The 13764-nt window shown below is 33.1% G+C and overlaps 1 protein-coding gene across 1 annotated transcript; it reads right to left on the bottom strand.

The window, feature by feature from the left end:
- Positions 1-6178: 6178 nt before the first annotated feature.
- On the bottom strand, positions 6179-10908 carry si:ch211-76l23.4. The gene is made up of 4 exons (XM_087244579.1): positions 10855-10908; positions 10275-10395; positions 9699-9828; positions 6179-7231 (listed from the first exon to the last, which is right to left on the bottom strand). The coding sequence occupies exons 2-4, from the start codon at positions 10375-10377 to the stop codon at positions 7030-7032; spliced, it is 435 nt and encodes a 144-aa protein (XP_087100705.1). The 5' UTR covers positions 10378-10395; positions 10855-10908; the 3' UTR covers positions 6179-7029.
- Positions 10909-13764: the final 2856 nt, after the last annotated feature.

The following is a 13764-nucleotide window of genomic DNA, read 5'->3' on the forward strand; positions in this document are numbered from 1 at the left end:
ACCACATTTCATTATAATTGTTCATTTACTCATTTGCATGACACAACTGACTCTTAAAGGCAATGGGAGATGAGACTCTGATTGGTTAATTGGTAACACACCCATAACGCATTATGAGAATAAGCTCAACCCTATTAGACCATGTGCCAAAGTGTAGCAAAAATGGATTCGGTCACAACCTTAATGCTTTTGAGCTATGTGATTAAGACTTTGCACCTAGATCGTTAAAACAGAGCCCCTTGTGTCTTGCACATTAAGCCTAGAACTGGAAAATTAGTTTGCAGTTTTGACGATGCTAGCATACAAACATAGATACAGCTTCACTTGTGACGGCATAGAAAAGCAAAACCAATCACATTGTCCATATGTGTTCGGGGCACTCAAGTAGAGATCATGATTTAACCTTATACATACATCTAGTTTAATGAGAGTTGAATGAGCATTATTTTAATTTGGAGGACATTCAGTTATTAGTGGGGACATTTCAATAATCAGTGGATATTGCTGAGGACAAGTCAGCTCTGTTCATGCTAATTTCATGCCCTTGATTAGAGAGCTCATATTTGGACATGCTGAAGGGTTAAATCACCCGAAAATGAAAATTATATTATTGATTTCTCACCCTCATGTCTTTCTAATCGCCTAAAACCTTCAATCATCTGCAGAATATAAATGAAGATACTTTAGATTACATTTTAGAGCTCTCTTCATAGACAACAACTGTCAAAGTTCATAAAAAACATCCTCAAAACAGACCTTATTCACTGTATGGTTCAATCAGAATATTATAAGTCAATGAGAATACGTTTGTGTGCGCACATCAAACAAAAATAACTTTATTCAAGTTTCTTCTCCTCAATGTCAATATAGGGCACACATTCACATTCTGTCATTATTTTTGTTTTATGTGAGCACAAAGGTTTTAAAAATATTCCAATTGAACTACGTAAGGCATATGGTATGCACTGAGCATGGATGTATTTTGCTGGACTTTAACGGTTCCGACTGTTTCATTGTCTATGAAGGATGAAAGAGTTCTCAGATATAATCTAAAATATATTAATTTGTGAAGAAAGTAAAATAAATAAATAAAATAGTTTGAGATAAAACAATATCGAACCCCTCAAACCCCTTACTTCTGACTGAAACTCTTGTTACGTATAACTTTTTGTTTTTATTTTACACCCATGCTGTGCTGAATATTCAGACTGATAAATAATGCATGATTATAGTATTAATTCATGTTATCAGATATCATTTAAATCTCATCTGTTTGATGGCCTGTTGAAGCTGCTATATTATATCCAGTATGAATCTATTAAGGTTTTATGGCAGCGATGACAAATGCCTTAGGAGTCAATTCCCAATGGACTTCCACACATCTGTTGCAGTTCACTTAGCTTGCAGTAGGAGGTGTTTTTTAGTGCAATGTCTGGGCAGTGGCCTTGAATTTAACCAGAAAGCTTCAAAGAAACCAATAAATGTGCAACTTCATCATTCCAGTTGCGGTCACAGTCCCTCCTAACATATTAAAATTGTAATCTCAATTTTCCAACTGAGGTTTTGATTACACTCTGCAAACGACTGAGAAATCAATAAAAATGTGCCCCTTATGGCCATTTTCCCAGAACTATGAGACTTGTGTGACGTAAGCAGTCCATGACTCAAGGTTAAAGCCATACCCTTCAAGCTATAGAAGTTCAAAACATTTGAAATAGTCTGAATGCTTTGCTCTGAAAGATTCCTTTTAAGTTCCCTTTAATCAAAAGTGATCACATATAACTATTTTATGAGGCTGACCATGTCTGATGTAAATTTAACAAGTGCACTGATTATTTGTGAATACATTCTGTAAACTGTGTGCTATAAATCACATCAGATGTTCATAAAGCACCTTCAATATAAGCTTTTTAGGTCTAGAAGGAAAAAAAAGAAGGTCCATTTGATTATTTTGTTGTTCTACTTTAAACTTTCACTAGATGTAACTTTGGAACTGCATGTCAACTAATGCTCATTAGAGTATAAGTTGCCAGCAAGCATTTTATATCTGTGTGATTAAATGATGTCTAATAGACGTCCAGAAATATATTAGTCATCGAATAGACAGAATGAATGGCTACAAATGTGAAGCCTGTCTATTTGATTGTTAGTCTATTTTTCTTTTATTATTGTTAAACATCCAAAACGATCTCACAGGAATTTAGTTTTGATTTAGTGGCTAATTTGTATCAATCTGCTTGTTAAGTCGTTACACATGAAATACATAATCAGTTTTATTATTGTTATTTTTTTTTACTTGTTTCTTTTATTCTTGTTTATGTAAAGCACTTTGAATTGCCACTGTGTATGAAATGTGCTATATGAATAAACTTGCCTTGCCTTTCCTTGAAATACTGTTTTCGGGTCCAAGCCACTACTTATTTGAATTGAGAAAATATCCACTTTTTTGTATCTTTAGTTCTTTTTATATAGCACATTAAAGTGAATTTTATATAAAACCATAGTGTACACAGCAGTCTCTAGACTTGCTGCATCACAGACACCTATATTTTACTTTGTAAACGTTTATTATTACCATTTCTTGGGTCTCCCCATACAGTTTGATAGAGCACTTTGTGTGATGTCACACTTAACAAACAGATTTGTACGTTCTCATTTGTACAATTTAGTACGATTTGCTTCCCCCAATGCCAGTTGAGTTTAGGGGACCTACTTTTTAAAATCCTACATTTTCGTATAACTTAACTGAACGAATTAGACACTAAACTGACAAAACGTCAAATAGTTACAGTACGTTTCCTTGTGAGATCAGGCTGAGACATCTATTCAATTTTTACTGCAGACCAAATTTAGCCTTGTTTTAGACAAAATATTGTACAATTGTCTATGTTTAGACATCTATCAGATGACTTTTAAACAAAATTGGTTGCTGAGTTAAATTAAGTTTAGAGATAAATGAAATTGTGTGTAGCCTACTCAAAAGTGCTACAAAAACTACTACAAAAGTACTTATTATAATGTTTATTTGTCTACTAGCTGAAATCACTTATAGTCAACAATAGTACCATCTAAAAGGATTTATCAAAATAAAGTGTTACCAAATGGATTTCAATTAGAAGTGCATTACACAGTAAAAAAATGCTGGGTTCCACACAATTGATTTGAAGGAATTAAGGTAACTTTTTACAAATTTAAATGGATTGAACATAAAACAATAAAGTTGTCCCAATGAAATCTCAAGAATTGTAAAGAATAAAGGTAATTCTATTGTAGCCAACACAATTATTCATTCATTCGTTTTCTTTTCGGCTTAGTTCCTTTATTAATCTGGGGTCACCACAGCGGAATGAACCACCAACTTATCCAGCACATGTTTTATGCCGCGGATGCCCTTCCAGCTGCAACCCATCTCTGGGAAACATCCATACACACTCATACACTACGGACAATTTTAGCCTACGCAGTTCACCTGTACCGCATGTCTTCGGATGTGGGAGAAACCGGAGCACCCGGAAAACTCCAGACAAACTCCACACAGAAACTCCAACTGATCCTAGGCTTGAACTAGCGACCTTCTTGCTAAGAGGTGACAGCACCCCTCTGTTTTACAACTAGGTAAACATCAATCAACGAACGTCATAGACATCAGGTTTTTAAAGGCCTGGCCACTTCTCCTTTTTTCGTTTTCTTGAAATACTGACATGCATCTGGTAATGCCCGATTAGCAGGCTTATTCCTGAGCCACATTTAAAGGGATACTGCACCGCAAATTTGAACATCGTTGTATAACTATATACTCATGTTTTTCCAATTCTGTATGAATTTTCCTCAGTGGAACACAACAAACTATATGGCTCTGCCTCTGATATAATAATTTATAACAATGCACTAAGTTCTATCCCATTTTTCTATTTAAATAATTGAAAAATAAAACAAAGCAGTTGGATTACTGTCTAAAACAATTGAGTTTTTGCTTACTTAAATCTATATGTTTCACAGTCCCGTTTCGAGATTAGTTACATAATATTTCTGTGCTTAAAATAGCCTATAGCATATATTAATCTCACAGCGTTATATATATCCCACATTCCAGTATGTGTTATCACTAATCCTGGATGATTAAAATGATGACATCTATAAGAAATCCTTTTAAATTATGATTTTTCCTCCAAATTCTGTATTCTAGAATATGTATTTTAAATAAAGTGATAAAGTATCATCTATTTTTTTTATTTTGTAAAATGTATTTCCCTTATTTAAGCTTTTTTCATTTTGAAATAAGCAATTTGCTACTTTAATTTGAAATAATTGCACAAAAATCACAAATCAAAAACATTTGGAAAACAAAGCAATTCTGCCAATTTGGTTACCAGACTGTTGCCAGTTAGTACAATTGAGTTCAGAGAAATTTTAGAATGTCAAAAAAAAGAAAGCGATGTAAAATGTAAAGTTGTGGTGGTATCGTTTTTGTGTGCTGGTGTGAAAGCAAATTTAGTAGTCTTTATGTCTACTGTAAATCATAATAATGTATGGTTCTCATTCTTGGAGTGGACATTTAGTTTGATTAAATAAAATCTATAAATTAATTAATTAATTATTAAATAATTAAAATACAGATCAGGATTATTTGTCATTTGTAATGAGCTATTTGTAATAATCCTGTGGATAAGCAACTGAGCAACATGTTTAATACTGTCACAAAAAACTTTTAATAACTTTCTTTTTCCATAACACCAATGACAGATTACAGTCATGAAAATGAATTTACAGCTCAAGATACTTACGGGAATAAGAGGTGATTATATAAAATGTAGGGCTGTGTAACACATTCTTCAAAGTTATGCTTCATAAATCTTCCAAGATAAGAGACTTCCTTCTGAGATTTATGATTAATGAAATGCCTCCGTCATTAAGTCTACCGTTATTTTAATATGTTTTGCTACTACCGTCTCTTGGTGTTGTTCCTTTAGGACACAGAGGCTATAATGGACATAAAAGTTGTGGTCTGGTAGTTCTGATATTACTACATGACTTCACGACCACAGTGTCCTAACAACTTTTTAATGTATACCCACAGAGATACAAAATCCTTTATTTCCTCCTGGTGGTTACATGTTGTATAAACCTCACAGTTCTGTGGTTTGTGAGCCTCATTCATAAAATACAACCAGATGTTATGTGTAAATCGCACTCTTACATAAACTGTTGAATTAAGTGTGACAGTTTACATAAGATTATTTTAAATCAACATTTGAAGACTTTAATTTAGACTATTAAATCTTTTGTTGTTGTTGTTGTTGTTGTTGTCATTTAGTATTTTTATGTTGGTCATTGAAAAGTATAACTAACAAACTGACCGACTGACTGACTGACTGACTAAATAAATAAAAAAGCAAACCTGATAAAATTACTAAACCTGCCAATCTTTTGTAGTTTTCAGAAATTATATCAATTACATTGAATTTTAAAAAAACTTTATAATAAAAAAAGTGTTTATCTGTTTTTGCAGATGAACTCTTCATTTTAACAAATGGTCTTTAAAAGTGCAGTGGAGATAGAAAATTATAGACGTTTTTAATCTTCATTTGTGCTACAATAACTGCTGTTCCATTGATTGGATCACCATGTGTTGGTGAGTTTCAAAAATAATGAGTTTTTGGTTATTTTTAGGTCCTTTAAGTGATTTGGTTATTTTGTAAAACACTTTTCCACTATGGTAAAGCCACTAAAATAAAACTATAATACTTTCAAATTTCTTTAAGTCTTTATAAATTGTTTTCTAAATCAAACACTGTATTTGAACAATTTTGGCACCTTTAAAAATGTTTTTGTTTTGTATAGGAAATGCTTCATACATAGATTTTTGATCAATGCAATAAAAAACCTGAACTGTATGGCTTCAGTATCCTAAAGTCTTGTAGAAGTTTGTAAAATTGCAAAGTGTCCACATTGTAGAGTATATGCAGTTCCACTTTTGAAAGGAATCTCAGACTGAAACTGTGACAGAGTCAATAAATAATAGTGCTGCATGTTATTTTTATATGCATTTTAATGAGGGGGGAACATTTTTGAATTATAGTAATAAAGGGCTACAGAAGACATTATATTACCTTATATAACTGGCCATAAATAATGACATAAACACTGTCATAAATAATGGACATCTTTTCTAATGCTGTTTGGTCCTCTTATTTATTAATATTATGAAAGACAGACAGAAAGATGGATGGATGGATGGATGGATGGAGGCTTCTTCGATGAGTTTAAGAAGCAGAGAAAAGGAGATGAGACAAACAATCTTATAATGGTTGATTATTGCACAAAACACCATACTGACTGTTACACACAAAGCTAATTATGCTAAAAGTTAGCTAACACACCGAAACTTAGGAGTGAATGCAACAGACTGAATTTATTATAGCTTGCATGAGATGGCAAATATGAGCCAAGAGATATTAAGCATCTAATTACCATGCTCATCAGATTATATGCACAAATACACAATGAAAATCTCAATCTATTGTGTTCCTGAAATGTTCTTAGCTTGTACATAATCCGTTTATACCTGCACGAGTCGTTGATCATCCCAAGAGCTGCAAACACCACATATCACTCCACTGACAGTCATGCATATTTGAATACACTCATTCAGACTCATTTCCAGCCAAATGTGATACTCTTATGCTGAATAACAAATGGCTGTTTGTTTCCTTTTTATTAGGAGTAATGGAAGGGGCTCTAAAAATAAAGTCCTGCGGTCACAGCTGTGTTCGTTATTTTTTTAGCAATGTTAATTAGAGCAGGCCGTCACATTTTAAATTGCTGCTTTCGGATACAATCCAAACCACATATACTGTAGAGGGAGATTCTTAATGTTCAGCATATTGTTTATTACCTTGTTTCCCAGCAACGTATAAACAGCAACAAGATGCCCAAAGAGTAAAAAGCTCAAGAAAAGGCTGCTAAACGAATCAATATCAAAGTCGTTTGCTTTTAAGAGAGATCCAGCTCTACTAAAGTGTAAGGCTTTTAGGTGGAAGCAGGGGTCTTCTTAACAAGGCGTCTGCGCACCGGGGTAGCAGGTGCTGCACTTGCACTGGCTCTTTCCGTCTTTAGTTCATCCACAAAGGTCTCCAATGGTCCAAACTTCTCTGTCAGATCACCAAGATGAGCTTTCAGGGCATTAAACTCTTTGTACAAATCATCAAGCGCTTCGGTGAGAGGTTGAATCCTGGGGAGATGTAAAGGAGTAAAGGATCCTGTCATCATTTATGGTAACACTTTATTTTGATGGTCCATTTGAGTAGTAGACTGTCTGTTTAATATCTGCTGATACTGCTCCGTCAACAGATATTTTGTTTACTATTAGACAATTTGAAAGTTCATGTCAACTTACACTAACGCTAACCACGACCAAACAGTCTAATTACAATCCAATGAGAATTAGTTGATATGTTGATGCAATGTAACTTAAATTCAGCAAATGAACCATCAAAATAAAGCGTAACCTTATTTACGTATTCTAAACTAATCATTTTTGTCAGAGTTTCTATTTCGGATTTAATTCAGGATTCAAATTTTATTTTCAGAAAAACAGACTGTTTTATAACTGTTTTAACTTCATCTGGTCCTAGAAGTTCGAGACTCAGGTTCATTCTTGCTTTTCATAAATCCATGATACATGTTTGTGGGATGATGAAATTGTCTTTTCTATTGTAATATGTGACCTAGTTGAACCACAAAACTTAAGTTAACTTAAGTTGTATTTAAATATTGGTAAAAATTATAGATTTTTTGTTTATGGCAAAAATCATTGAAATAATAAGTAAATATCTTGTTCCATATAGATATTTAGTAAATATCCTTCTAAAAATATATTAAAAGTAATGTTTGGATTGTTAATATGCATTCAATATTTACCCTTTAACTACCCCACCAAGAAAAAACATGTTTGGATTGCATTTCTTAACTCCTAATGTTTGCTGGTTAACACTTAATTTTAAAATTTTTTTAACACATCCCATAATTTCTTGAATATTAACCTCTACAAAATGGTCTGTCTGTTTATGGTAAAAGAATTAATACATATACTTTGAAAAATCTGAAAATATCAAGCCAAAAACCAATTTATTAAAAAAAAAAATCAAAATAAAACATTTTTGAATATTGAATCATCGTTTCACTTCATCGTTATACTTCATTTTTTGAAGTATACCATAACATATTTTATATTCTCATTTAACATGTCTTGTTGTTGTTGTTGTTGTTGTTTTACAGTAAAACCAAATCAAGTGTGGTGCAACAGGATTATGTTGGTTTGATTTTTAAATTTTTTTATTATTTTTATTTTTTTTGTAAATCAACAGTTCTGTGTGCACTATTATTTAAATCGTCATCTTTTGAATTAACAGTCATTATATAAAACAGTCAAAACATGGTCAACCATTTGGTAGAGGGGCAGTCAATAAAAGATGATTTCCTAATATATATATGAGCAATATGACACTCGTAGCAGTGCGATATGGCTGTATATCGGCACTGGTGGGAGGCGTGCGTTAGCACGAGGCCTCAGGCCGAGTGCCTTTGAGCCCCAACAGTGCCGATATACAGCCATATTGCACTGCTACGAGTGTCATATTGCGTTTATACAACAGTTTGACAGCATAATTGTGTATATAAAAACAAAATCAAACATGGAGAGCCTCACAAACCCTCTTTGTATGAGGAACTACTTTCTTCCGCGTTGGATTCAAATCATAAGCTGACAGTTAAACAGCTAAGCAAGCATCTTTTAAACTTTAGATCTGTAGTGTCTGCTTTTTGCTGGCTGTATGTGGGCGGAGTGATACACAAAGGGTAAAGAGGCTGTACGGGTGCTGATATTACTTAAATATATCACGGCTATCAGCCAATCAGATTCAAGAACACACACAAACACACACACACAAACACACACACACACACACACACACACACATATATATATATATATATATATATATATATATATATATATATATATATATATATATATATATATATATATATATATATATATATATATATATATATATATATATTTTTTTTTTTTTTTTATTATTATTATATTTCAGCCAAATTTTGTCCTATCCCATACATAAAAAAAAACCTTTTACTGATTTTGTGGTCCAGAGTCACATATTTCAGCAATCAAGTAACTGGTATTTTCTATTTGCTGTTTAGACTCAGGACTAAACACTGAGGTAAACACTTCAGATTACTGCAAAGTAATCAACTTGTTTCATCTAATCAGTCCAACAGCTTTCCAAATGGTCAAAAATGTTGACTGTTAAATCTAAAAAGATCTGTTTTAAAAGTATCAAAATATAGGCAGTTTTATGGGGGCCCTGTGGCCCAATACAGATGAAAGCCTAAAAAACGCCCCTAGCAGTCACTGGTTGGCAAATAGCTTTGAGGAATATGAACACAACTTGCTTCCAGACCATAAGGAGCCAGGAAGTTCCCCATTAAGCACATAAACTATTTTGCAAAGTTTCCAGCATAATGAAATGTTCTGCTCTGAAAAGAGCCATCCAGATTCTGACATAGCTGCAGATACCAAAATAACCATGCTGTGTTTCTGCTCTTTTTTTTCCTCTTTGGAAAAATGCCTGAATCTAAGAGTCTGATGTAACATATTGAACTTTGTGAAAGTGTACCTAGAGTAGTCGGGCAGCAGGGACTGGTGGTCGTTCTGCAGGAGTCCTTTGACCTGGCTCAGGATGTCAAACCTCCAGTCATCAAGCACTTGAGTCAGATTTGCAACTCCTCGCATGCTTACTTTCTCAGCTAAGGATCCAAATATTCACAATTAATCACATTTTTAAGGTCCGTTTGGACACAGTTTCAGTGGTAATACTCTACAGTAAGCATCCATTAGTATTCACTAAACAAACAGTGAACAATACATTCATCACAGTATTTCATCTTTGCTAACATTAGTTAATGGAATTGAAGTTGTTAATCATTAGTTCTTCTTAACTTCTCACTGTGAATTAACTAATGTTAATTAACACAACTTTAGATTTTAATAATGCATTAGTAATGTTAAACTGTGGTTAACAAATGCTGTACAAGTTTTCTTCATTTTTAGATCATTTTATTAAATACATTAACTATCATTAACTAATGAAACCTTATTCTAAAGAGTGGCCATTTTATTAGCATATCAGCATGCACATATACATTTATAACTCATCAATTGTTTATTTTAAAGCAAAAATACATCCACTCACAGCCATCACGGTAGTTCCACTCCTCTTTTGCAGGGCGTCTCCTTTGACCACAGACTATGACCACAATCATGGTCAGGTTCAACAAGCTCACCCTGAAACTCATCCTGGTTCTTTACGTTTCCTATAAGAGTTTAACATGTCCGGAAAAGTCAGTTTCCTCCAGTAAAAATGTTTAAATAATGGCTCAGGTCTTTTCTTCCGTTCCACTAAGCAGATGATGTATATTTAGTGAGACATAAACCAATCCCTGTGCTGCTGAACTCACTATTACTCCTAATCCTAAAAATTATATTTCTGCATAAACACTATTTGGTTTCAGGGCACAATCTGTGTCGACTTACCTGATAGCTGTGCATGAAAACATTGTTCATGATTGTGAGCTACTTTTTTTTTTTTTTAAACAATATGCATGCAAATACAATACACATAAAAATAATAAATATATTTATGTGAAGTTAATATGAATACATAGAATGCATTTAACAGACATTTGTCATTTGTTATTGCTACAAACAGCTAAAGTAAATTAGATTCTTGGAATAATATAAATGTGTGGGTCTAAATACCCATGCTTACATACCAGTCAGAGAGTTTGGGAAGATGTGTGCTCTATGTGGTGCCCCTGGAGTTCTGTGTCTTGGTAGTTGCACCAGTCTGTCCCAAAGACTGAAGAACACTCCCTCTGGTTTTAAAACATTCCCCCATCACACACATCTTTTCCAAACCCTTGGCTTGTACAAACAAGCCACCGAGACTTAAATGTCAAAACCTTTCCTTTAGGTCCAAAATGTTCTGTAAAGGTTTGTTTGCTACATTTTTGCTGGTTAATGGTTAAAATATTTACATTTTAGTATTTAAACTAAATTATGGGTGGCATGGTGGTGCAGTCGGTAGCACAATCACCTCACAGCAAGAAGGTCACTGGTTCGAGCCTTGGCTGGGTCAGTTGGCATTTCCATGTGGAGTTTGCATGTTCTCCCTGTGTTTGCGTGGGTTTCCTCCAGGTCTTTTGGTATCCCCCACAGTCCAAAGACATGCGGTACAGGTGAATTGAATAAACTAAATTGTCCGTTGTGCATGTTTGTGAATAAGTGTACATGGATGTTTCTCAGTGATGGGTTGCAGCTGGAAGGGTAAGCTGCCTAAAACATATGCTGTATAAGTTGGCAGTTCATTCCACTGTGGTAATCCCAGATTAATAAAGGGATTCAGCTGAAAAGAAAATGAATGAATGAACTAGAAATCAGTTTCCGTTTGAACATTACCCTTTTATTTAATTTTTTTTTTACAGCTAAATTAATAAATCCTCAGTACAAAAATTTGACCAATGCATATGTGCTGTGCTGTGGATAAAATTTAATTGCAACAACAATCAAGGGCAAACAACCTACATTTTTAGTTATTATAGAAACGTAGGTTGTTTGCTCTTTATTTTCTAAATAATAGTAAAATATGATGTTTGTTCTTTAAAACTAGCCAAAATTAAAATCCTGTAGTATACTTTATTTTAAATAATTGAAAGTAACTGTGTAATTTTTATAGTATTAAAACGTTTATTTTAAATTGTGTTGCTTACCAGGAAAAAAAGAGTTTATTTACCCAAAATTTAAATAAATTGTCCTGTCGTCATTCATGGACTTGCTCAACATGTGATGCTTTATGTTTGTTTATTTTTTAAGTTGTGCATGGACACAAATAAAGGTTTGGTATTATTTATTTATTATTATTACTAGTAGTAGTAGTAGTAGTAGTAGTAGTAGTAGTAGTAGTAGTAGTGTGTGTGTGTGCGTGCGTGTGTGTGTGTGTGTGTGTGTGTGTGTGTGTGTGTGTGTGTGTGTGTGTGTGTACCCCAATGACTCTTTAAAAAATGCATTTGCCCAAATAAAATCAGAAATAGCTCTTTGCTGTAAAACAGTTTCCTGCCCCTGCTTTATAATATGATTCTATTAATGTCAGATAATTTATAAGCTAACATAAACAAATATCTATTTTTGTTGTTGTTTTGTAGCTTGCCTTTTTGTAATAGGCCGATGATAATACAACAAAACATTTTCAACATGTTCAAATACTGTATCTGAAAAACATGTTTTTATTTTTTCATCAAGCGAAAAGAGAATATACAATCAGTACATTAGAAAATGAAACAAATATAAAAAGACAAACAGAAGGGGTACATACTGTATATATCACACATTAAAGAAAATGATTTTAGAATTTACAAATTTCAGTTGTTTATAAAGCCTTTTTGTAAAAGAGTTATAAATAGTTTCAAAATAATACTGCATTTCAGTAAGCAAATTTTTTTTTAAAAGACATTTATGTTTGTAAAATTATGTAAATAAAATAAAATTAAGGAAATATATTTTCTTTTTATTCTGTATTGTAATTGTCAAAACCAAACAAAACATTTTCCCATAGTAAGGAAAAGTCTTTATCAACATTCTCATTTACAAAAAGGGAAGATTATTCATCAGTAAATACTCTCTTAGTAGGCTAGTTCAATTTGGCAATGCAGTTATTCCAATTTGCTTTAGAAAGATCTGAAAAATATGTTGTTGTTTTTTAAACAGTAAATGGTGAGTAATTATTACAGTATAATCATTGTAAACTGTAGAAGGAATGTAGAGGAAGCCAGGGGGGTAAAAAAGAATTTTTTTTTTTAAAAAAGTTAAAGCGTCAACTTGTCCAGCATGTGTTCTACGTAGAGGATGCCCTTCCAGCTGCAATCCATCACTGGGAAACACCCATACACTACGGACAATTTTAGCTTACCCAATTCACCTATACCACATGTTTTTGACTGCGGGGGAAACCGGAGCACCCGGAGGAAGCCCACGCCAACATGGGGAGAACATGCAAACTCCTCACAGAAATGCCAACTGACCCAGCCAAGGCTCGAACCAGCGACCTTCTTGCTGTGAGGCGATTGTGCTTACTCTCTGCACCACCGTGCTGCCGGCACAATATTCATAAAATAATAACAAAACACAATAAGTTCAACAAGAAATACATAAAAAGTAAAGCTTAAAATAAAAATAAAATGTTAAGAGTGTAATTAATTCAAAATCAAGTGCTGATGTTACAGGGGAATCTTAAATAGGGCATGACAAGATAATGTTTTTCTACTGTTTCCTAAACTAGAAAGTGTTTTCTGAAAAATATGTTAAGTTGATTTTTTTTTTTTTTTATTGAAAATACAAAATCCAAATACAACAAAATGGGATTCAACTTTACAACTTGTGTGTCATATATGGAAGGCTCAACACAAAATAATATACAAAGATACAAATGTAGTATACAAAAAACATTCAAGTTAAATAAATCCAAGAGTGAAAGGAAAACGCAAAAATTAAATAAATAAATAAATAAATAAAAATTAAGTACAACATATATATCATCTATGGCAAGTTATATACTACAAATAAATTGAACATTTTTAAGGCAATTTTTGTTTTCATTTTAACCAGGGCATCTGAAAATATTTTAAGTT

Source organism: Danio rerio, chromosome 3 (assembly GCF_052040795.2).
Source record: "Danio rerio strain M-AB ecotype USA chromosome 3, GRCz13ab, whole genome shotgun sequence".
NCBI classification, from domain to species: domain Eukaryota; kingdom Metazoa; phylum Chordata; class Actinopteri; order Cypriniformes; family Danionidae; genus Danio; species Danio rerio.